The sequence below is a fragment of the Cuculus canorus genome, chromosome 5 (genome assembly GCF_017976375.1).
Source record: "Cuculus canorus isolate bCucCan1 chromosome 5, bCucCan1.pri, whole genome shotgun sequence".
Lineage (NCBI taxonomy): Eukaryota > Metazoa > Chordata > Aves > Cuculiformes > Cuculidae > Cuculus > Cuculus canorus.
Genome location: NC_071405.1, coordinates 40,687,114 through 40,711,249, shown reverse-complemented (window position 1 = coordinate 40,711,249; position 24,136 = coordinate 40,687,114). Strand labels below are relative to the sequence as shown.

The window sequence follows — 24,136 nt, the reverse complement described above, 5'->3', positions numbered from 1 at the left end:
TGCGTCTCTCCCCCCACCGGAAGTACTTCCCGAGGCGCGGCGCCCTCCCCGGCGGAAGTGACGCGCAAGCGGGTGACGCGGCGGTCGGCGAGGTGATATAAGGGGTAGGCGGCGGCGGCCGGAAGAGAGCGGAGCGGGGCGGGGGACGGAACGGGCGGTGGAGCGGGGAGCGGAGGAGACGCTTTACCCCGTCCCCGAGGCGGCCATGGATTTCCGCGATATTCTCGTGATGGCCTCGGAGCAGCAGGGGCTGAACGCGGTGCCGGTGAGCGCGGCGGAGCCGCTGGCGCCGGGACCGGCCGCCCGCGCTCCCCTCACGGGGCGCCGAGGGTTTCCCTTGGGCCGCTGCCCCTCGCCTCGGCCCGAGGAAGCCGGTTTGTCGGCCCGGCCGGGGCCGTTCTCCTCCCCTCTCCCTGGCTCCGGAGGCTGGGGTAGGGGGCGAAGCGGGGCCCCCGCTGGCAACAGGTCTGAGCGCGGGGGGCTGGGAGAGGGCGGCCGAAAACACCGAGACCCGAGAGCGAAAGGAGTGGGGGAAGGGAAGGCAGCGGTTGTGGTTCCGTGTCGGATGAGTCCGTCTGTTTGCTCTGAAAGCAGAAGTCTGACACGTCTCAAATGTGGGTCGGGGACAAAGTGACAAGTTTGGGATGAATGTGCTGAGTTGTGTGATACCTGTGTGTTCCTTGCTAAGGAATAGTCTGCAGCAACTCCGTGGGGGTGATTGGTGAAAGGCGTTTGGTCTGTTATGGATATTATTCTGAAGTCCGTATTTCAGCATTTTGTGTTTTAACTCAAGCTATCAGTTTTATGTTGATTCAATGTGAAATGACTCCCTTGGCTGAATGGAACGCTCACTGGCACAGGGAAGTTGTGGATGCCCCATCCCTGGAGGTGTTCAAGGCCAGGCTGGATGGGGCCCTGGGCAGCCTGATCTAGTGGGACGTGTCCCTGCCCATGGCACGGGAGTTAGAATTAGATAATCTTTAAGGTCCCTTCCAACCCAAACTATTCTGTAATTCTAAGCAGGGCAAGTAGGAAAGGCCTGTGGCCTTTTGGTATGTTAGTATACTGAGTTTCGTTCCTTAGGCAGGACCCAAATTGTCATGTGTGCTTATTTAGATTAGAAAAAAGCTTTCTTTTTGGTAGCCACCAACTGAGGAAATACTTTTCCTGTTCTTTAAACAAATGCCAGAGTTCTATTTGTATAATTAGCTCACTTAAAGCAGTGTAAATGAGAGTTGTAGTTGTTCTTAGCATAAATTAGGAAAACCAGGAAAAGCGTACTTTTTTGTTCTGAAGCTGCTGAAATGGAGACAATCTAGAATTGAGAGTCTGTCAGCCTCTCTCTATCACTAATAGAACTTTGGTAACACTCACTAGTGTTTTGACCAGTTGATCATATGGACAAACCATACAATAGCTAGACAGAATTCATAAGATTCCATTGTTTTCTTAATATCTTATAAAATGTACTCTTTAATATTTAGCCTGATTTAGTTTCTCGCTGAATCTGTAGAAATATTTGTAACATAAATATGAAAATATCAAATATAAAAATATTTTCAGATATTTAAATACCTGTTTTATGACTATTAAAACAAGCTGTTCACTAAGTTGTTATTGAGTTGTTGTAATTTTTACTTTAGAAGCTTAAAAACTACCTTATCTTCTCAGCTTTCACATGTGGCTTTAATGTATTGTGCTACTATATTGTCACAAATAGTCATAAACCATCATGATGAATTGATGAAATATCTGCCGTGTTCTCTGTTGCAGATGTGATGGTGGAGGGAGGCAAGCCTACTCTTTGTGTGATGGATAAGGGCTTTGTTGCTCTTTTTAGAAAAGGCAGGATTAGGATTTGCTTACCTGATTAGCTTGTGGAGTGAGAGTGCAGTTCAATCTATAGCTGAAGTATTTTGGTTTCCTGCCCTTCTAGCATGCTGGTGGTGCTGCATTTAACTGTCAAGTTGGCCTCAGTCTCTGAGCAAAAGTAGAGCTATACTTGGCACTGCTTGGAGCTTATCTGCAGCTGTTAGGCTTCAAAAGGGGGCCTGTGGAGGTTTTCTGATCAATGGACATCAAAGTAACTCCACTAGATTAAAGCTAGTACGTAAAATGTGTTTATGTAAGAATACAGTTACATTTCTTTTATGAAAAATGCTATGAATTGTAATTACAAAATTTACTGGTTTGTCAAGTTAACAGGTTTCCAGAAATATTAGTTCTTGCGTTCATCAGCATATCCCCTGAATTTCTCTGAGAAGTTTATTTTAAACTTTACAGTGCACTAAAGTAAATATTCCACACCTATTGTAATGAAAAAGTGATGTGTGCAAGTAATGTATATATATATATATCTCAAAAGTAGAACCTGTAGAAAGACTCTATATAAGAAAAAATGTTTTTGTATTGTAAGAGAGTCATCTGTGTAAGAGGTATTGCATCATGTTCCTGTAAAAACAGCTCTGCTTGTTCATCTCCCTATAGAAATCTGGATTCAAAAGGAACATTGCTGAAATCAGCCTTTCATTGCTTTATTAGTTGCATTGGGTTTTGTTCCTAAATAAAACAGCGCATATGTGAACTTGTGTACAAGCTATTAATGGTGTGTTGCTAATAATCATTGACAGTTGCTGAAGAGAGCCCCTGTTTGTCTTGCCTAATGTTCTATAGGGGCTTCTATATTGTGTGTCTGTATCTTGTTACATGTGTTCACATAAGCAGTTCATTAGACTTCCAGTGTGATTTCGCTTTGATTAAGCATGATACCAGTAAGATTTAAATACTTTTTATGTCATTCTTATCTGCTTGGTGAAATTGATATAGTGTGCTGCAAGTTTTGTGTGACATACTAGGTGTGGTGAGGCACATTACTGTGGGATATAGTCTTAAAAGTATATATTTCAGGTTTTTAAAAATAAAGCCACTGAATATCATTGGAACCAAGTCACCCTTTTATTTTACCTTGTTTCTAGTGTCATTAATAATTTATTAGAAATTATCTCTATAGTACCCTACTCCTGTTAACTGAGGCTAAATGTTTGGTGTACAGAACTTAAAAAAATCTGATACAGAATAGCATTTAACTACCGAGGGATGGTCCAAAACTGAAACAGCTTGTCAACCACGTCAGCACTTGCGAGAGTCTCACGGACTGATACATAGTATGAATCATTGCGAAATAGTCTCCAGTGAAGTTGATGCGTGGGTAGGTCCTAGAAATTAAGGTTTTTCTGCAGTGAAAGAGTAGCAAAATTCCAGGGCTTGGTCAGAGGATCCTGTGTAACAATTGTAATTGCCCCCTAAATTGTAATCTACAGACTATTGAATGTTTGCCTGTGGGCAAGAGGGGCCCTGTCAGAGAAATACAGAAGGTTGCTCTGGAGTACAGATTGCTGTTGTGGAATCAGACTCCTATTCAACTGATGTGCATACATTTATTATGGTGGTTAAACCATTTAAGTGGTGGTTAAACCATTGTAAGTGGTTAAAACTTGTCTCAAAACAGGGCCTAGAAATGCATTCTATTGTATTGGCATCCACATGAGGAGAACTGCAAGATACATGATGTAAAAAGTTGACAATGGGTGAGAAGGGCTCCTACTCTCAACTTGACTGAACTTGATATCTCCAGGTGCTTGCAAACACTGATATATGTAAAACTTTCAGCTTAGAGCCTATTTCTGGTCTCTTTCATCTGCTTATGAAAAAAAAAAATGGGTACCACGATACCACTAGATAAAGGAAACCATATAGTTTTAAATTTTTTTTAAACTATGTGAAGCAACATTTAACAGAAGGAACTTGTGCATTTTTTTTTTTTAGCTAATGGTTCAGCATGACCCTGTTAAATTGATTTGGGAACATGAGAATAGTGTGAGTTGGTATTTAAAATACTCTTCTTGGTAAAGCCTCTCTTGGTAGGGGTTATTAGAACCTGCAGAGAATCAAATTTAATTTAAGCATGATTGATAACTGTCATTTACTTTGTCATAACTAGATATTGATAACAGTAGTTGAGAGACTCTTAGACTATATGCACGTAATGCTAACTGTAGAGTGAGCTGCTGGTAACCCCAGCATGGTGTCTGCAGAGTGGACACTGCTAAGACTGTAGTAGAGGCCTTGGAAGTACAAGCACAGGGTGACAGCAGAGGCCCCTGGGCAGTTAACACAAATGACCACATCAATTTGGAAAGCTGTGTTTTGAGGAATTAGTATTAGAGCATTGCAAGAGGAGTGACACAAACAGGAATGTATGTGCAGCTTAACTGGGTTAATGAGCCATTAGTGATATTATCAGAAAGTTATACCCTTAAGAGTGTTTAGGGAGAAACAGGGACTTCCCACTGGAAAAGGCTACATGTCTTGAAGAATGTTATAAAAGAACAGGAAAACGGTTGTAGCATTGTTCAGGAGTCACAACTTGCTAGTGGAAACCAAGTAAAACAAACCTCTGTGAGTCGCCCATACCAGATAGCACAAGTAGAATTGTCTTTGCATTACATGTGCTAGTAAGGCACAGCAAAAATAATTAGTTGTAATTTGGATTGGCAGAATTGATCACTTATACCTTGCATTGCTACCTGTGAGAACACTGATCATTGTTAAAGGCAATGCTACTTCTGTTGGTGGTGCCTGGGTCCAGTGTTTGGGGCTTCAGTTGGATGCCACAAAGTTTACAATAATTTTATAAAATCGGTTTTGCAGTCCAAGATTTGGCACTTCAATACTGACATCAAACCAGCTGCAACTGTATCAGGATCATGTGCCACACTTTAAAGCCAGTGATTTAGGAGGAAAACCTTGGTTACAGATGATGTCTAAACTTGTGACCTGGGGCTTGCCTGCTGGCCAAGGCTGGCTACCAGACACTGGCACTCTGCACTTAAGAGATGAATGTCTTATTTATATAATGCATGTCTAATACGTATTTCTCGCATGACAGTACACGTGTGAATGTATAGGCACATACAGGCTAGTGGGGTTTTTAATTGCCATATGGATACAAATCTTTAATTCATCTTTTTGTTTCTAGATATAGTTTTCAGAGAAAAATCTGCTTCTTTGTCAGCTGTATAACTTTGTGTGCTAGATAGCCCACAGTTTGTTCTGGTTGGAAGTGGAAAACAAGTAAGATTTTGTACTGTAATGGACTTTCCACTATAGTCTTAAAAGTACCATTGGTCAGATTCAGGGAGAGCCAGTGACTGGATAAGCAGTTATGGAAAGTTTTGCAGAGCTGAAGATAAGAAAATGGGAAACATCAAGGGAAGTACTACTCACTAGTAGGAAAAGGCTTTTACTTGAGAGTACACAGCTGAAGAAAGGCACTTCTGCAGCCTTTACTTTTTCTTTCAGGTGAAGCTGTGCACACTTTGAGTACCTCAGCAGTATTCAGTCAGAGCTGTCACTAGGTTCTACCCAGTGATAATCTGTGTTTACAACTTGAGTAGTGCAGGATTCCGAGAATGGCTTGACCTGTTGCACTCTCCTGCAGGTAGAACATTTGTTTCTCTATTGACTTGGTCAACTTGGCAATAACTATAAAAAGCTAGAATAGTGCAGCAGCTGCTTCAATGATAAAGTGGTAACATGTCCCAGCTTATTTTGTCTGGCTTACCTGGAATCTGGTGCATGTTTGCTTGCTCTATAAAGAAAATGCTTTATCAGTGCTTGCGGGATGTGTGCATGGTTCAGTGCTTTTAAAAAGACTAATGTTAAGCTGGTTATTTTGTTATTTCTAAATGAAGGTGAACAAAACTTCTCAACAGTAGTAGTGACTTACAGTACAGAAAATGGGGATTCATTTATTAATTGTTTAGCTGTGCTTTCAGTTGTTAGTCAATATCAAGAAATCCTGCTGACACGAAGACACTTAAATCTTGAATTTTGCACCATTTGCCACATTAGCAGCAGTGAGAAAACAGTGTCTGTTAAGCTGCTTTCCAAACCTGCTCCTGAATAGGACTGTTGGTTGTAGTGCAACCCAACAAAGGCTGAAAACTGCTTCCCCATCATTTTAATTCTTTATAAGGCTTCCTATCAGGACAGATCAATCTACATTTGTCCCTGCTGTTTAGCATTTTTGAAAGGTGCTCCTTAGGCCTGAAACTCTCAGAATCATAGAATCATTTAGGTTGGAAAAGACTCTTATGATTGAGTCCAAAAGTGTCATCTGTTTTGAAAATGCTCTGTTTTGTCCATGGAATTTGTCTTGGAATACTTTTGGTGTAAACAGCACAGTTGGGGAGGGAAGGACTTCAGTTTCCCAGAAGAGTGGGGTGTAGCTCCAGCTGTTGTCTTATCCTCTTGAACAGTCCTAGTGATGATGATGAAGTCTAATGATTTCAACTGTAAGTAGCAAAAATATTTCAAAATTGGAGCTTCTCCAAACTATAAGGATTTACAAAATTGGTTCTCAGATTGTAGTAAACCTGCCTGCACAGAGATGAATTTTGGTAAGTGAGCTGCATCTTGGTAAATGAGCTTGACTATAGTAGGTCTTTAATGTAATGAGGCAACATGTCAGGTTTTACTACTGCAATGTATGTGGATGGTATATCTTTGTAATTCTGCTTTAATGATTTCAGAAATTGCTGAAGGCAACTACAAACAGCTGTCATTGTACCTGCCTTTCTTGGAGCCAGTTTTGGCTGCATTTTAGTAATATGTGTCAACCTTGCTTCTTAGCACATGTATATACATGTATATAATAGTTTGCATATTAATAAAGTAATCCAAGGATCTATACATGTGCTGCTATTTCAATGAATTAGAAATTAGAACAAAGGCTTCCCTTGGGTAATACTGAAATCTGTAGGGAGTTATGCTACTAGCTTGCCTGATTATTGCTTCTAAAACACTTGGATGTAGGTGTCTAACAGATATTTTAGTTAAGTTTTGTAAAGCTATATGAGGATGGGAAGATATAGCAATACTGACTTGTGTGGCTTTTTTTAGTGACAGTTTTTATTTGAGACTATTTCAGATTTTTCATTTGGTGAGGATGCAAACTTTCCATGTGGAAGATCTTGGTTTTGGTTATAATCTATTGGTTTACTACTGAAATAAAAAAAACAACCCAGAACTTCAAAACATCAAAGAATTATTTTTTCCTAAATGTATTCTTCCGCTTTCTATCAGCTTCAGGGTTTAACTGGCTTCTGTTGAATTCATCTTTGTGTCTCTGTCCTTTTCATTGCTTTGTTTATCTTCTATAGTCTGTTTGTGGGAAGAAGATCAAAAAAGTCTGTTTCTTTCCATTTTATCATTCAAAAGCCCAGTCTGATAATGGGTGCATTTATGAAAGCCAGTGTCTGTATAGATGTAGCACACTTGTGCAAGTGTTCATTATAGATCGCCCTAAGAAAGGTACTTGGGATCTTCATATATTGATTAAAATAACATTTATTGGGGCTAACAGGAGAAGGGAAAAGGGGATGGTATAGATAACTTTAAACCTGTTCAGTTGCTGGAACCCCAAGTTGTACAGCACTGGACAGACATCCAGGCATGGCAAGCTATGCGAATCCTGTCTGTGGTGAGGATCAGCATTGTAGACTTCAGAGCTCTTATAGGATGTTCTTGGAAGTAAAAAACCTATGTACCTGTTTCCACTGTCAAGCAAAAGGACATTATATGAAAACATTCTGCTTTGTGTCCAGGTGTAAAGAGATGGAATCACAGAATGCTTTGGGCTGGAAGGGACCTTTAAATGCCATCTAGTCCAACCCCTGGGCAGGAGTGTTTTCAACCAGAGTAGGTTGCTTAGAGCCCTATTCAACCTGACCTTGAATGTTTCCAGGGATGGGGCATCTAACACCTCTCTGGACAACCTATTCCAGTGTTTTGCCACCCTCATTGTAAAAAAAAAAAAAAAAAATAGTTTTTCCTTATCTAGTCTGACTCTGCCCTCTTTCCATTTAAAAAATTACCCCTTGTCCTATTAGGTGTAATGCTAAAAGGCTTCAGTAGGGTCTTCCTGGAGCCTTCTGTTTTCCAGGCAAATTCCACCACATGCAGATGGTGGAATTGCCTGGTGCCTAGTGGGGGTTGCATATTCTGTCACAATTAGTCTGCTGAGTTCAGTGTCTCAAGTGATAAGAACAATAGAGTGCAGACCTGAGCCTATTCAGGTCAACTGGTATGTGGATCACTATCTCCTTGAGGTACAACAGCCTTCTGTTTAAGATCACTGTAATGGTAACTAAAATCAGTATCAATAGTTTTAGATCAATCTAGTAATTATGCTGGTGAAGTCAGTTCAAACTTACTTTTGGAGTAATTCCAGCTAATTTATTTATTTTCACTGAATAACATAACCTGAAACTGAAACGAGTGTCCATAAAGCTGAAAGCCCTAGTGGACCTGTAAACCTGCAGTCAGGAATTGAACAGGCTCTGGCAGCTTGGGCTGTTGTCTACTTCTGTTTCCTGCTTAGTCAAAGATGTAATGCTGAACTGAAATATTTTTATTCTGTCTGATGTAGCTGTTTCATTCCTTCTAAGTGTAGTGCCTTTTACTCATTTCTCTTGCTTTCCCTTGTTTATTCATTTGGAAAGTTGAGTGCGCTCTTGTCACAGATTATTGGGATGCACTTCACTCAAAAGAGAAACAGCAATATATTTTGAGATAAAATAATAATTTGAGAGTTCAATAAGCTTGATGGCAAGACTATAAATTACTGAGTGGATGAAACATACAAATGAGAATTGAGTTAGTATCAAATTAGAATGATTCACACTGAGACTAGAGATCCAAAAAGTAAGGAGAACCTTCCCATTGAGTCACAAAGTTCAGAGTGGACTCCCTTGCTTTCTATACTCCTTTTGTAGCCTAGGTGTGACTGGATACAATCTTGGGCTTGGTCAACATTTTGTCTAATGGAATTATCCATACAATGTTTATAATATTAAGTAGCTACATGGATTAGTAAAGTTTCATAACATTAATTCAGCATGCTATCAGTCACTTACTGAGGAACTGTCACAGGTAAGGGGTCTCTCTGCTTTGGTTAAGGAAGTACTTCTTAGTCTCAGGTGAGGAATTTCTAACCTTGAGAGGTCCCTGCTCAAGGGGAGAGTCACCTAGTATGCAGTCCAGCTGCAGTTTAGGAAGAGCTCAAACTGGGCTCATATTGATGGTAGTATTTATAGGGTGAAGTAGTTGTCTATACTGCTGACTAGCAGACAAGATTCTTTATTTAGCTCTGGTATCTTGTTCCTGTACTTTGGTTATCTTGCACTTTTGGGTTTCAAAGCCACCTTTTGAAATATTTTTCAAGATGCCTTCACTCCCTTGTATGTGAGCCTGGGGCATTCTAGCTTGCAAGCTCACCTCAAGTATGCGATTGTTGCTCCTTAGTCAGTCTGAACCAAAGTGCAGCTAGGAGCCAAGTGTATGTGTCAGCTCTCAGCTTCAGAGGGAATTCATTGTTTTTTATTCTGTACCGTCTCTGTGCTTCAAGTCACATACTTGACTGTTGCATAACTCTCCTTAGTTTTAAAAACTTTGGGTTTTACATTTCTTAACTTTTCTAATGTATTTCTTTGTGCTTTGCAGAAAAGGTACAGTTTGGCTGTTGGTCCTCCTAAAAAGGTTCCAAAAGTCAAGGGTGTAGAGTCTGCAGCAGTGCAAGCATTTCTCAGACGGCAAGAAGAAGAGAAAAGAAAAAAAGGTAATAGTCCAAAATATTTCCTATGAAGGACTGTCATTGACTCTTTGAGACACTGTCACCTTATTCAAAGCCCTTGCAAATACAGCTATGCATCTGTTTTAGGAATTTATGAACATAACTGATGCTGAAGGAGAGCCAGGACTCAGTAAGGACTAGGGATGTCTGTATGCTTTTCTAAGAAGTTAAGTATTTATCAGCTACACTAACATTTACTGTTGGAGATAGAAAAGTAGTTAAGGAGAAGATATGTTGCAAGACGCCACCTAGACTTTCAGTAACTTAAAAGCTTTTATCTGTGTGAAAAAATGGTGAGTTCCTGTTGTTGTGTTTTAATCTAGTGTCAATACAGTCTGAATTTTAAATTCGTATGGCAGAGGCTTTTTTTGAGTCAGTTTTCCCACTGTATTATATTTCCTTTAGACGGTCTGTAGAATAAACTAATACTGTATTGCTGCTGTTGTAGATGGCTTGTTAAAAGTAAGCAAATCCAATGGACTGGATGGCCCAGGGTATTCCTCCTCTCCTGGGCCAGTCATAAGCCGCCTTCTTCCTGCTGCCAGGTCCAGCCAGAAGCAAGACTGAACCTGGATTTCACATAGGCATGCATGCACTCACTCCTCTGTACCATCACAGCCCTTGACAACAGAATAAGATAGGCAGGGTATGGTACCTTTAAAAGCACCCACAGCATGAGTAGCCCAATTTACTTCCAAAGATTGTGCTTTTCCTGAGTCTTGTATTTGTCCCACATTCCCTTGGTCTCTTATCTCGCATTCAGACCTCTCATCATACTCACCAGCTAGTTTAGCCTGAGTTCGTCAGCAGATCACACACAGATTGAGAGCATAGTTATGCATGAAATAGCTAAAAACAATTCGGTAAGAATATAGGACAGGCGTGGAGATAGGGCACAGGGCCCTACTGGACAAGAGTAGTGACAGAGCTGTTTCAGTTGAGTCACCTTAGTGGGTCTTGCAATAGCAGCATTTTACTTGTTTGCCTTTGTTAGTTGGAGTAGCTGATCCAGATGAGTTAGCTTGCCCTGTTGGCAGACATCTGATTATTTTCTGGTCTATTTTGAATTGCTCTTAGCCAGATACTTTTGAATTACTGTCTTGGTTTATCAGTTTGGAAAATAAATAAAATAAATAAGAAGTAGTGCTTTTGCATAACTTTCTCTTGGTTTTCTTTTACAGCACTGGAAGAAAGAAGAAAGAAAGAACAACTCTTGGCTAGACGTATTGAACTGAAACATGACAGAAAGGCAAGAGCTATGGCCTCACGAACAAAGGATAATTTTTATGGCTATAATGGCATTCCTGTTGAAGAGAAGCCTAAAAAGAGGAGGACTTGTGAGAATGTTGCTCAGGCCTCAGAGGCTGAGTATGCAGCAGAAGATGAAACTGAGCAACTTGAATACAGTCAGACAGAATCTGAGCATGAGCAAGAAGAATATGAAGAGAAACCATCCAAAGTTGCAGTGAAACCAAAGGCAGCTCCCAAAAGTGCACCAGCACCTCTGAACTTCGCAGAGCTCTTAAAGCTTGCTGAGAAAAAACAATACGAACCAGTGGAAATAAAAGTGGTGAAAAAGGTAGAAGAGAGACCAAGAACAGCAGAAGAATTGAGAGAGAGAGAGTATTTGGGACGCAAAAACAGAGTAGAAATGCATAAGAAAAGTGAAAAGGAGCTTAAGAATATGGGGACATCAAGTTCTTCAAAAAAAGTGACTTCTCAGAGAGAACCTGTAAATGCCAAACTTAATAAAAGCTCAGTAAATAAACATTCCACACCAAAAGGCAGTGTGTCTTCTTTGAGTGGTACTGATAAGAAATCCAAAGCACCAGCACTGACTGAAAAACACTCACAGTCATCATCTTCTAGAGTAGATCAAATGGAAAAAACTTCACAAAATGGCTCCTTAAAAAGCTCTTCTGGTAGCACTCATAGTAAACTGCCTGTCAACGGTACTGGAAGGTCTGTCTCAAGCTCCCATGTGCCACCCTCAAAGCCAGCAGCCAGTGGGGCTCAGAGGCTGCCATCTTCTAAAGAATCCAGCCTGAAAAAGTCTGCCCATATGAAATCAGGAAGTGCTGCACCCCTTCAGCATGGGATCAACTCGAACGCAAAGCGATCAGGCAGCAGCTTAGGAAAAGGAGGACCAGGACATCCAGGCATCGGTTCAAGTGCAGGACCTGGGCGATCAAGCAGCAATTCTGGTGTGGGACCTGGAAGGCCAGGACTTGGGCGACTGGATAGCAGCTCAGCTGCAGGACCTGGAAGGCCAGGCAGCAACTCAAGCTCAGGACCTGGGCGACTGGGTGGTGGCTCAGGCATGGGACCTGGAAGGCCAGCTGGCAGCTCAAGCATGGGACCTGGACGGCCAGGCAGCAGCTCGGGCACTGGACCAGGAAGACCAGGCAGCAGCACAAATGCAGGACCTGGGCAACCAGGCAGCAGCATGGGTACAGGACCAGGAAGGCCAGGAGTCAGCGCAAGTACTGGACCAGGAAGGCCAAGCAGCAGCTTGGGAGCAGGACCAGGAAGGCCAGGAATCAGTCCAAGCACAGGTGCCAAGCGACCAGGCAGCAGCTTGGGAACAGGACCAGGAAGGCCAGGCACCAGCCCAAGCACAGGACCTGGGCGACCAGGCAGTGGCCTGGGGACAGGACCAGGAAGGCCAGGCACCAGCCCAAGCACAGGACCTGGGACAACTGTGAAACCGAAGTGTACTGTTGTATCAGAAACCATTTCTTCTAAAAACCTAGTCACAAGACCTAGCAATGGACAGATAAATGGAATGAGGTCTTTTCAAGGCCATAGACCTGGGCTCCATCCACAAGGTATAAAGTTTTAGACCAAGTACTTTCATTTACTTATTTGGGGTTTTTTTGATGTATGTCTGAGTTGAGGTCAATGAGGGTCTTGGACAATCATAGATGCAGTTAGGAGGACTTAGAAGAAATACTCTGCTTTTTAGAGTGCCTTTAAAATGGATGCTTTTTTCTGCTTTGCAACTCTTTATTTATTTTTACCTGGCTTAATGTTCCTTGAAATACAGGCCTAGAGTGCATAGTATTACATGAAAGAAAACTAAGCAGCCTGTGATGTATGCTGGTATATGAATGCTGCTACAAGGAAAAGAATTGAAGAGTTCGCTTCCTGCATCACTTCATTATGCTTAGTCTTTAAATTTTATGTGGTGTCTTAAATAACAGGTGTTTGAAGTGGTACATGAAAACTAAAACACAACCAAACTTGTGACTGGTATTTAAGTGTTTTGTCAAGTTTGCCTTATCAGTAAGCATGCAGTTCAAAATTATTTTTTAATAGAAACAAGCAGCATGGACTCTACCAAATAAGTGCCTAGAAAACCTTGAACAAGAACAGAGTACTCTCTGGTAGTTTCCTCAGGATGCTGTTGGTGATACTGATAGGTAATCTATAGCACAACTTTGAGGAAGTATTTCCTTTTACTGGGTTTCTGAGAATTGATAGTTAAATTGAGGCAGAAGTTTTCTATCTTGAAGCCCAGAGCTGTAAAATGGCTGTGCCCAAGGTATAGCAAGAAGTACCATTAAATCAATTTTATATTAATATTATTAATGATTTTTTCACTCGCTGCCATTTAGGTCTTGGAAGACTGCCTGTTGGTTACAAGAGACAAATAGAAGATGATGATGATGAATATGACTCTGAAATGGATGACTTCATTGAGGATGAAGGAGAACCCCAAGAAGAAATATCAAAACATATTCGGGAAATATTTGGCTATGACCGGAAAAGGTAAGCAAAAATATAAATCTTAAAATATTGCAGAACAAGTAAGAGAACAAAAGAAATTAATATACTTTGACAAATAAATATTTTAAAAATGGGAAAATGTTGATATCCAAAAATAGTTTTGCGTTTTGCAGAAGCATTAGGGCTGCTTCTGTGCAGAAAGGACCTTGATTTTTCACACTGCATGCTATGCTGTTTTGGGGAGCAATGACATTTGATGCAATGGGACATAACTGGAAAACAAAACACCTTCTTCATTGTCTCATCTGTGTAATTCATAGCAATTCTTTCCAATTATTGGGTGTTAAAAAGCTTTCTATTGCAGTCTGCAGTATTTCAGAATTCATCAAATGTCGCTGCTTGAATATGAACTGCTAAATGCAATAGTGTTAGCTGCTCTGTGAGAGGATCTAACTTGTTTGACGAGCGGCTGCTGGACAATGAAGGCTCTTATTTGTGTTATTTAAATGCTTCCCTCTTGTCTGACAAGGTATAAGAAAGCAAGCATTTTATAAACCTGTACCTTAGATTATTTCAAAATATTAAAATCTGTTTATGGCAAGGTAATTAATCTAAGGAGGGATGTGAATTCATAACTCGACTTTACATTGCCATGTTTAGTGTGCTGAAAATTAATATTTAATTTCCAGATACAAAGATGAAAGTGATTATGCCTTACGTTACATGGAGAGCAGCTGGAGAGAGCAACAGAAAGAAGAAGCTAGAAGGTATGCATGGATTTAAACTCAGAAAGTGGGAAGGATTTTGTTGCCAAGTCATAGGGCTAAGTTAGAGTGCATAGTTCCTGCTTTTTATAGCAGAATTAAATAAGACTTAGTATTTTTTGTAAGAAAGCTTAGATAAAGATGAAACTCAGCCAGCCAGTGGTGAGAGTGGTAAATAAGTCTTTTATGTTGAAGTGGTAAACCCTTCATTTTGTCCCAAACATTACAATATTCTGCTAGTTTGAGGACTGGAAAGACACTTGTTTTTATCTACATATGTGTTTGTGTGTATTTCTAAGTATATATAAAAAGTACTCTTACAAACTTGTAATCAGTGATTTCAAATATGACATTTATATTTTCATATTTGTTTTGACCATTGTTCTGGCTTGTAGGCATGCATAATTCTTATGTCATTATTATGAAATCTGGTGCTCATAAACTGATTCTTTTTTTCCTTTTAGTGGCTTTTTGAAAGTTGCAAGTAGTCTTTATGGAAAATACTGGAATATACTGAATTATCAATTTTTTTGTTCTATTGAAATTTTTATAGTTATTCAGAAGGTGCCTTGAGCATTGGATATTTGTATCTTTTTGACGTTAGTGTACTTATTCCTCCAGTTATTTCCATTCCTTGAAGTTAGTGTACTTATTTGGGGAATAGCTGCAGCTCATGTGAAGCTATAGTCTGGAAAAACAGAGTTAGAGGAAACAACCGGAATTTTACAGTGATACTGCTGTTGACAGAATTCTCTCTTGAAGACTTAGAATGAGTTTTTGCAGAGTTGAATGCCTGGCTAACGTTTAACTACACATGCTAGGGGAGATAAATTTCAGTAAAATTGAGTTTAACTATTCTTAATGCTCAGCTACTTTTCTGAGAGTTTAGTTAAAAGCACTGTTGCCCTTGAAATGAGGAACTTTCTGAGCAAGCCCACTAAAATTATAACTAAGTACTAAGGTGAAATGAAAAATGATGCTTCAAGCCAGAGTTTCATCAAATAGGTTCTTGATATGTTCTTCTATTCTTTGGATGGCTGCAGTTTCCTGAACTTTGCTGTGCTTGTTGAGACATCAGATCTGTTTTAGAGCCTGTACTGGAGCAGTTTAGCCCAGAGCAGTTCAATCCTCATTATGTGGTTGAACCATTTGCAATGACTTGCATGCTACACTGCCTTATGTTGTTTCATAATGAGCTGTGGATGTCCAAATGCACTTGGTAGAGCTGTAAATGAGGCAGTAGCTGATCACAAAATGGTAACTGGCACACCCATTTCTAGTATCAAACCAGGAGGACTATCCAGTCCTTATTTATTGAAGAAGAGATCAGTGACTGCAGATACTGCTTTAAGTATCACTTTCAATGTACTGACTTCTAGAAAGCCGAAGAAATTATGCAGGGCTGTAGTTAGAACATGCTGTGTTAGCAGTGTCTTCCGTGGGCCTGTTCACCAGAGTCGTGGCACCTAGATGAGCTGAGGGTGGAGCAATATTGAGCTTGTAGCTACCTGAATGGTGCCACAAGCCAGGAAGTTGCAACAAAATCCTTTGCTTTTCTACTGTTTGCTATATCCATTCTCTCCCTTGCCTGTAAAAAGTGTTGGTGGCTCTCAGAAGTCAATGGTTCAGTCCTGCTATGACTCATATGTAAGAGTTACATTGGCAAGAATTGATGGAGGTGTTTCAGCAGCAGCTTTTTGGAAAAAAAAAATTACCTTTGCAATTAAAATCAGTTTTTCACAATCCTGATTTTTAAAAAAAAAAAGTTTAAAATATTTTTTCTTTCAAAAGATTTGATTCTAATCAAATGACAAAACCTCAGTTTCTCTTAAAGCTGTATTCTTGCTTTCATTAAAGAAAATGTGATTGTTGAACTGATAGAAAAATTTTGCTTAAATCGGATGTAATTTTAGGGTTGCTTTTCTTGGGGGAGAGGTAGAAGTCAAATTTCATGCTTCTTCAGTAGTAGTGTTTAAAGGATTTCATCTTATTTTGCAGCTTGAGACTTGGTGTTCAGGAGGACTTAGAAGAATTGAGACGGGAAGAAGAAGAATTAAAACGCAAGAGGCAGTCTAAGAAGCTGAGGACACGTTAACTGACTTATGGTGTTGACTTTGTTCATGTTCTGCTACCCTCTGCCTCCATACATCTGTTACTCTACTTCAGTTTCCATTTGCTTGTTAGAGGGCAAAAGAATATTTAAAGGGATTAAAGTACTGAAAAGCAAGGCTTTAGCTTGACCTAAATAAGATATTTATTTTTAATACTTGCCAGGGTTGTTTTTTTATGAAGAAATTAATGCACTAATGCATATTGGGTGGAATGAAATTAGATGTTTCCATCAATTAAACCAGTTCAAGATGCCAGCAGAAATATTGACTAGCTATGCACTGACTTGGAACACCATGGGCCCACGTACCAGTAAACCAATTTTGCATTCGCTTGAGAGAGAGGAACAGTGGTCTTGTTCCCTAATATTTCTTGTCTTAGAAATTGCTTTCTATGCTATTGTCTCCCAACTTAAGCCTCCAAGTATTGAAATGTCATCTTCTGTCCAGAAGCAGCTTGGGTGTAAATTCAGCCATTGCCACAGATGTTCAAAGCAATAAAGTGCTGCATATTTTCTCATTTGAGGACCCATAAAAATAATTCGAAGCTTTTTATTTCTAAACAGAAAAGTGCATGTCATTTGCAAATTTTACAGTTATAGATATAGCGAAAAGGTTATGTTGACTTTTGCTATGTCTGGATTTCCAATGCCAATCAGAATGATAAAAAGATACACTGAAAATGGGAGTTTCTAGTGTTTTTATTTAACTTGTGCATTTGGCTCAGGCAAATGCTTGGGAACTCTTTACCTGCCCTGTAAAAGTTGACATTTGTTTAACAGCTTTTGCTGCTTTTACAGATCATGTATGGTGCACGTGTTTTTTCTTGCATTAAACATCTGATGTGTTAAATGGTTTAAAATGTGGAGCAGTCATTTATCTGGTTAGGTTTACTATTTAGAAAGCACATCAGATTAAGTTTTGTTACAATGTATTTGCAGCTCTTTATTAACTTCATTTTAACTAGTTAATACTTGTAATTAATTTCATAAAACCAAAAATCTAAAATGTTACATATAGCAGGGGAGTTAATTCAGTTACCTTAATACCCATATTTGCACATTATTTCTAACTATGCACTTAGCGTGTTTCTTTCAGTAACTGAATTTGTTTACAATCAGCACAGGGTTTGTGTAATTCTGCAGGAGTTGTAACGAGAGTCTGAGGTTTGAATCTGGTGTTGCATCTACTTTGATGTCCCCAGGCTGCCCTTCAAAGCTCACCAGTATCACTAGTCGGCTTTGCCTGAAGCTCCAGGACTCCACTGATAATACCTCTGGATTCAGCTGCTGGGGCTATTATGTTTTTATGCTGGAACTACTTGGAAAACTACAAAAAGGGCTTTGGATGTTGGGAAGTAAAGGAATGAAAATGAAAAAATTGCCTTGTAGAAAAACAACCAAGAAACCTTTCCTATCAGGGTGCTTCTAGGGAGCAGTTCAGATATCCTGTAAGGAACAATCTTGGAAGCTGCTGAAGTTTAAACATCTGACTCTTAATGTAAGAAGAAACAGATTTGCCTTTTTAAGCTGTTTTCTGTCAATGGTGTAGCATTTCACTGCCTCAGTAAAACACTGACATGGGTAAGCTATTGGCATAGATTCTGTAAATTAATTCAGTATTACCTGACAGGGAGCCCAGGTTAAGATACCATCGCTGCTCTCTCTGTATTTTTAACTTCCTATATTAACTATGAAAACCTGTTTCTCAGTGTAAGCACTTGAGATCATGCAAGATGGTGTAACTTCATGGCTTGTCTAGAAGTGTTGTATTCATTCTGCTTTATTGGGACCATCTAAAATTTTCTGTTGTAACTCCTAGAATTATCCATTCAAGACAATGAACACTGGGACCATGATCAAGTTGCTGGGTAATTTTACTTTTTAATGCTTTTTTAGCTGGGGAGACGCTCTAGATATGTCAACTGTGAACACCTTCCTGCCTAGTTGGGAAAAGTTTGTCATAAAATAAAAGAAATATATTAATTCAAAATTGCTTCAGTTGGGAATTAAATCTGCATTTTGGATAATACAGGTTAAATAACTTGATCATCTCACCACTTTCAGATTATATAGCTGTGCACGATCAGTAAAATGTCTTGATCTGTAAAGCACTTTGTCTTTTGTCTTTTAGATGGTGACTGGAATGTACTCTGCTAGCCTCCTTAAGGCACTGTTTCTTCATACAGTGATCATTGCTGAATTTTTTCCATTTCATAGGAAAAATTATTCAAGGACATTTGTAATTTTACAGTCAAGAAGTACTTTCTCATAATTGGCACGGGATGCTAATGGTTTTCAAATTTTGTACAAATGTTTAGGTTTTAATGTGCTTACATTTGCTGCATATTTGTAAATCTGCTAGGAAGTAACTAAATTTTTGTGGGTTTAATTCCCGACCTTGTATCCAAAAATGTTTACTGTTTGCCAATTTAATAGTGTTAATCTAATGAGAGTACTTCAGCACTTGTCCAAAGTGCATCTGAATTTGAGGTTAAGGAAAACTGTAGGAATGCTTCTATTGGTTTATGAGGATCTGATGTTAAGCTAATGATTTAATTGTATTCAATGGAATTTTGGTTTGGTTTTTAGACTTTTAATTCACTGTTTGACAATGTGCCTTTTACTAAATTGTGTCAAAAATGTAATGAATGTAGGAGTATAAAAAGGTTGGTTGGTTTCTGCTATCTCAGATTCTATATCCTTGAACTTGATAGTGTGAAATTGCATACTTTTCATAAAACACTTCCAGGTCTGGCTTTGATTGCACAATTACAGTAGCTACTTCTTTACTGCTAATGCTAAATCAAATGAAGGGCACTTTCTATTGATGACTACTTTTTGAAAATGTCTTCTATTTACACTTAAGCTGTATTTCACTTTACAGCGATTGTCTTTTGGAGGCCAGGGTTTTGCATATCACAGGAAGCCTTAGTGTGCAACTCTGTGCTGTGCTTTAAAATAAAAACCTTTCAAGAAGTATGAGATCTCTATGGAAATGTGGATTTATTTTTGTGTAAAGCCCAAAATATTGTCCAGGAAAACTAATTTTCTATTTTTTTTGCATTTTGTAACATAAACTAGTGGCTGATGCATATTTCTAGATCTAGCATATTTCTGGAGACCAAAACATGTCAGAAAATAAATATATGGAGAGACTGGTGTTTAAAGTCTGATGAATGTACTTCTATTTATTTTGGTGAATGGGTGTGATGCAATATTAAGGTGTTAGCGTGTAAATAAGGGTGCTTTTAGTTTTAGCCAATGATTTTCTCTTTTCTTTGGGGATATCATTTGTGCACAATGTCTTTTTACACTGTGACAAATCAGGTTAAACTCGTACATAGCTTAACTGTTTTCTGGTGCTGTCAAAGCATATACTTTTGCATACACCAAATGCATATAAGTTTTGCAGAGTATGTATACAATAAATTACAGGCATTAAAAATGTTACTGCTATTTCTTATTGGTTTACTTTATGGAAGATTTCAGAATTCTTTTCTGCTGGTTTCTTCTGAGCTGTCACATACAACAGCATTGGGCTCAGCATTCTCCAAGAATTTTTCTTGTTCCCATGCAGCCAGCAAGAATGTATGAAAAATTAAAGGAGTCACTTAAGCATTCTGAGAAGATCTGAAAATCATTGGCATCTCCTGCAGTTTAAGCTTGTGACATAATATATATTTGGATGTACATGTAATTTAGAATGATAATATACACCAGTGTGCCAGTTGCCTTTAATCCCTTCCATTTGGAGTATCGTGTTTCAGCCTGATGTTTCATAAGCAGCATCTTTCTATGATTCTGTTATTCCTATGTAAAGCATCTGAATGTCCCTCATGGCTGTCTCCTATGGAATGGTTTACTACTTTGATGGGTGGGGATAAATATTAGTGACTGTTCTGATCAGCTGGTCCTGTGACTCCCTTCCAAACAGGTAATTAAATACACATCATGGTGAGTCCATATGCAGTTCCTTTAAAACAGCAATGCTTGCACATTGCTGTACTTAATTTTTTAAATTTTATCTCAAATCAGTGTTTAATCAGTGCTTCAGGAGTACCATGATTTGAAGGCATGAAATCTTGCCTTGTCTGTAATTACCTTGTACAAAATTCCCTTGAGACTTTTCATGTATCTTAATAGCTGTAATCAGTCACAGGTCATTATTTCAATCACATTATATTTTGTTCAGGTGGAGGGTGATTCTACATGGAGATCTTAATCCAGCTAGTAAAGCCGCATTTCTTTGGAAGCAAGAAAATCATTTTACTCAGATTTGGAAAAAAAATAATTAGATGTTTCCCTTATTTGAGGGCAATCCTTAGTTGTAATTTATTTGAAATAACATTTTAGTTCCACAAGAGCAAACTTCAGTTTAGTTATCCCATAGATAGCCTTTTCTTACCACTTGAAATGCACATGGAAGCATTTCTCTATTTTTCTATGAGCCTAGGGATCCAAAAAAACCCTTTGACATGCTTTTAATATACTTTGTGGGATGAAATTAAAATGGAAGAGGTTCCTGAAGTAATGGAACATGTCACCAGTTTAGTCCAAACTGACTTTCAAGAAGTATGAGATTTCTATGGAAATGTGGATTTATTTTTGTGTAAAGCCCAAAATATTGTCCAGGAAAACTAATTTTCTATTTTTTTTGCGTTTTGTGACATAAACTAGTGGCTGACTAGCTGTCCACGAGTGATGAATGGTTGTGTTTTCCCAAACCATCTGATTCTCAACCTGCTTTGGGGATTTTCTCTTTAGCTCTTCGTGGGAGCCTTGTTTTTTTTTTATCTCCATCCTTTTTCCTGCACTGGCAAATTCATGATTTTTTTGTTTGCATGCAACTTCTGCCCAGTTTCTCAATGTTTTTTAGCTGAGGAAAGGCAAGTATCTGACATTTCCTATCATATTATGTGTGTGAAAGCTGATAGCCATTGGCAATTTAGAATCAGAGCTTCAGTGGATTTTTTTTCTTAAAGGAATGGGCTTGAGTGTAGCATTCTAGGTTTTATAGTACACTCAGAATAACTTGAGAGCATACTTGCGCACACTGAGTGTAAAAGGATGGTTTTGAGTGTTTTATGTGTACCGAATGTATTTAACATCTTTTGTGAACTTCATGAGAGGTAGCTAGCTTCCTTGAACAATGCAACTAAGGATATGAGGAGGATCAGGTTCGTGACCACGAGTCCATAGAACCTGATGAGAGACATTCTAGCGTCCTGAGGAAATTGGCCGAAGTGATTGCTAAGCCACTCCATGATATTTGAAAAGTCATGGCAGTCGGGAGAAGGCACTGGTGACTGGGAGAAGGGCAACATTTTGCCCATTTTTAAAAAGGGTGGAAAACATGACCCTGGGAACTACTGACCTGTTAAGCCTCACCTCAATGCCTGGGAAGATCATGGAACAGATCCTCCTAGAAGCCATGCTGAAGCACATGGAGGACAGGGTGGTGATGAGAGAGAGCCAGCATGGCTTCAGCAGGGGCAAGTCCTGTATGACCAGCCTAGTGGTGTGACCACAGCAGTGGACATGGGGAAAACAAACTGATGTGATTTATCTGGACTTCTGTAAGGTCTTTGCCACAGTCCCCACAACATCCTTCTCTCTAAATTTGAGAGATGTGGATTTGATGGGTGGACTGCTTGGTGGATAACAAGTGGGTTGGATGGTCATCCTCCCATTCATAAGCCATATTTTAAAATAACCAAATGCTGATTCGCTAAGAAAGCTCAAAGGGCTAGAAAGCTGTTCCTCGGTGTGTGTTAAGTCATTGTAAGTCTCCTTAACTGCAGCAACTTGTTCTAGCCAAATTACATTCAAAATTCATGTTAGCCAGGTGAGAGAAGAAACAGAAATGAAAGGAGGGCAGGAACTGTCTGGCATTTACACATGTTACAAATAACCTGCTGGAGGAGCATTTGTTCATCTCCTGGTTAAAACGACCTTTTCCTTGTGTTGTAGCATGTGGATTATTAATTTTGTTAACCTGTATAGAGTTTCAATGTGCATTTTGGTATTGTCAGCCAACAGCAGCAGATTATGAGACATAAGAATGAAATCACCTCAGATTCGCAGTAGAATCAGGAAAACGTTTTAGAAAATCCTTAACTTTTTACAGAAGAATTTGCAAAGACCTTGAAAAGGGGGAATTGAAATGGTGATTTGTAAATGGTGAGATGGAATGTCAACTGCCACACATTAAAAAAAGATTAACATGTAAGACAACAATAGCCACTCTTATCTTCTTGTCATTAAGACTAACTGCTCAGATATGGCCAAGCTTTAGCAACCCTGGATGGTATTGATGCTGTGAAAAGCCAAACACAATAATCAATGCAAATTTGATTATTAAGCAGGTATTCCTGTAAAAAATGGTGCTGGGGTATACATGGGGTAACCCAACTAATATGTCTGACTACTGAGACTGGTTACATGACTTTTATACTGACTAAACATACATATCCTCATAGATTCCGGGAAATACTGGTTAAACATACATATCCATATAGATGCGCAGAAACGTATTACTATTACTTGTCCATTGTTTTTCTGGGAACTTATTAGCATACCCACTCTTGTATGCACATCATAGTTTCCTTGTGTCTTCAGAAGCCTTGGGTGGTCTTTATCTTATCTCCTTCCTAATGGTATCCTCTTGGTGAGCTCAGGTCTGTCATTTGTTCCTGCTGGAGAACATCTCTCTTGCCCTTCTGGCCATGCTTTTTTTGATGCAATGAATTTCCAGGAATAAGGTGTGCTTGTCACTTCATGGAAAAACCATGAAGACAAAGACATCTCCATGTATATAAAACTCCCTGAAATCACTGTTGTGTAGAAGCGCTCTGAGGATAAATCCCAGTGTTCCTCCAGCGCTGAGTAAACTTAATTAATAACCACATTGGTTATGGAGTGTAAATTTCTTTGTTTCAGGGGGCAGAGCAGAGGGAGAGGGGAGGGTGCTGATGCAGTGAAAAAGGCCAAACTCAGTAATCAATGCCAATTTGATTATTAAGTAGGTATTGCTTTAATATATAATATGGCACTGGACACAGGGAATCATTTTACCTAATGTGTGTCCATTGAGGCTGGTTACAGGAGTTTTACACTGCTTAAACATACATATTCCAAGAAACACTGGGAAATATTGGTAAAACATGCATAGAACTCATTATATCTCATCACCCACTCTTCTACGCACACCACAGTTCCTTTGTGTCTCCAGGATCCTCTGATGCTCTTCATCTTTTCCCCTTCATTATTGTGTCCTATTGGGGAGCTCAGGTCTGTCCTTTGTTCCTGCTGGGGGACTGTCCTTGTTTCAACTAGTAAACAAGCTGTGAGAAACACACATTCACTGGTAAAATATTGAAAAGGACAAAGTCTTCAAAGCAAAGGCAAAAATATTTTTATTTTTGCAGTTCATGACTGAATTGGATGCCCTTTTAAAAAAGGCATCCCATCTTACAAAAGCAGTGGGTATATATACTAGTTTTAGACAAAGAACCACATGAATCCTCAAAGAGTGCTCTTTTTTTTTATTATTATTATCTAACCATGTCTGGAGACTCCCTTCAGGTTATCTCCTACAACAGCTGCATCTTACAAGACAACCAAGCACACCAATGAACTCTCACAGCCCTGAGACAGGTTATCTCTTGGCCTGAAAGAGCTACATCTTACAAGACAGATTTCTATGAAGAGATAATTAAACGTACAAATCAGCTGCAGCAAAACTTATCAATTAATTCTCACAAAGCTAAACTCCTGTTACAATCACATTCTTTCTTACTGCAAGCTGGCCAAGATTTGATTCTTACTATTCTTAATGAT

General features: G+C 39.3%; 1 protein-coding gene across 1 annotated transcript; it reads left to right on the top strand.

Moving 5' to 3' along the window:
• The first annotated feature begins 128 nt into the window (after window positions 1-128).
• On the top strand, window positions 129-20,844 carry SPTY2D1 (SPT2 chromatin protein domain containing 1). The gene is made up of 6 exons (XM_054068086.1): window positions 129-265; window positions 9,565-9,679; window positions 10,876-12,522; window positions 13,312-13,465; window positions 14,113-14,190; window positions 16,186-20,844. Exons 1-6 carry the CDS (start codon window positions 206-208, stop codon window positions 16,280-16,282), a joined length of 2,151 nt encoding a protein of 716 aa, XP_053924061.1. The 5' UTR covers window positions 129-205; the 3' UTR covers window positions 16,283-20,844.
• Window positions 20,845-24,136: the final 3,292 nt, after the last annotated feature.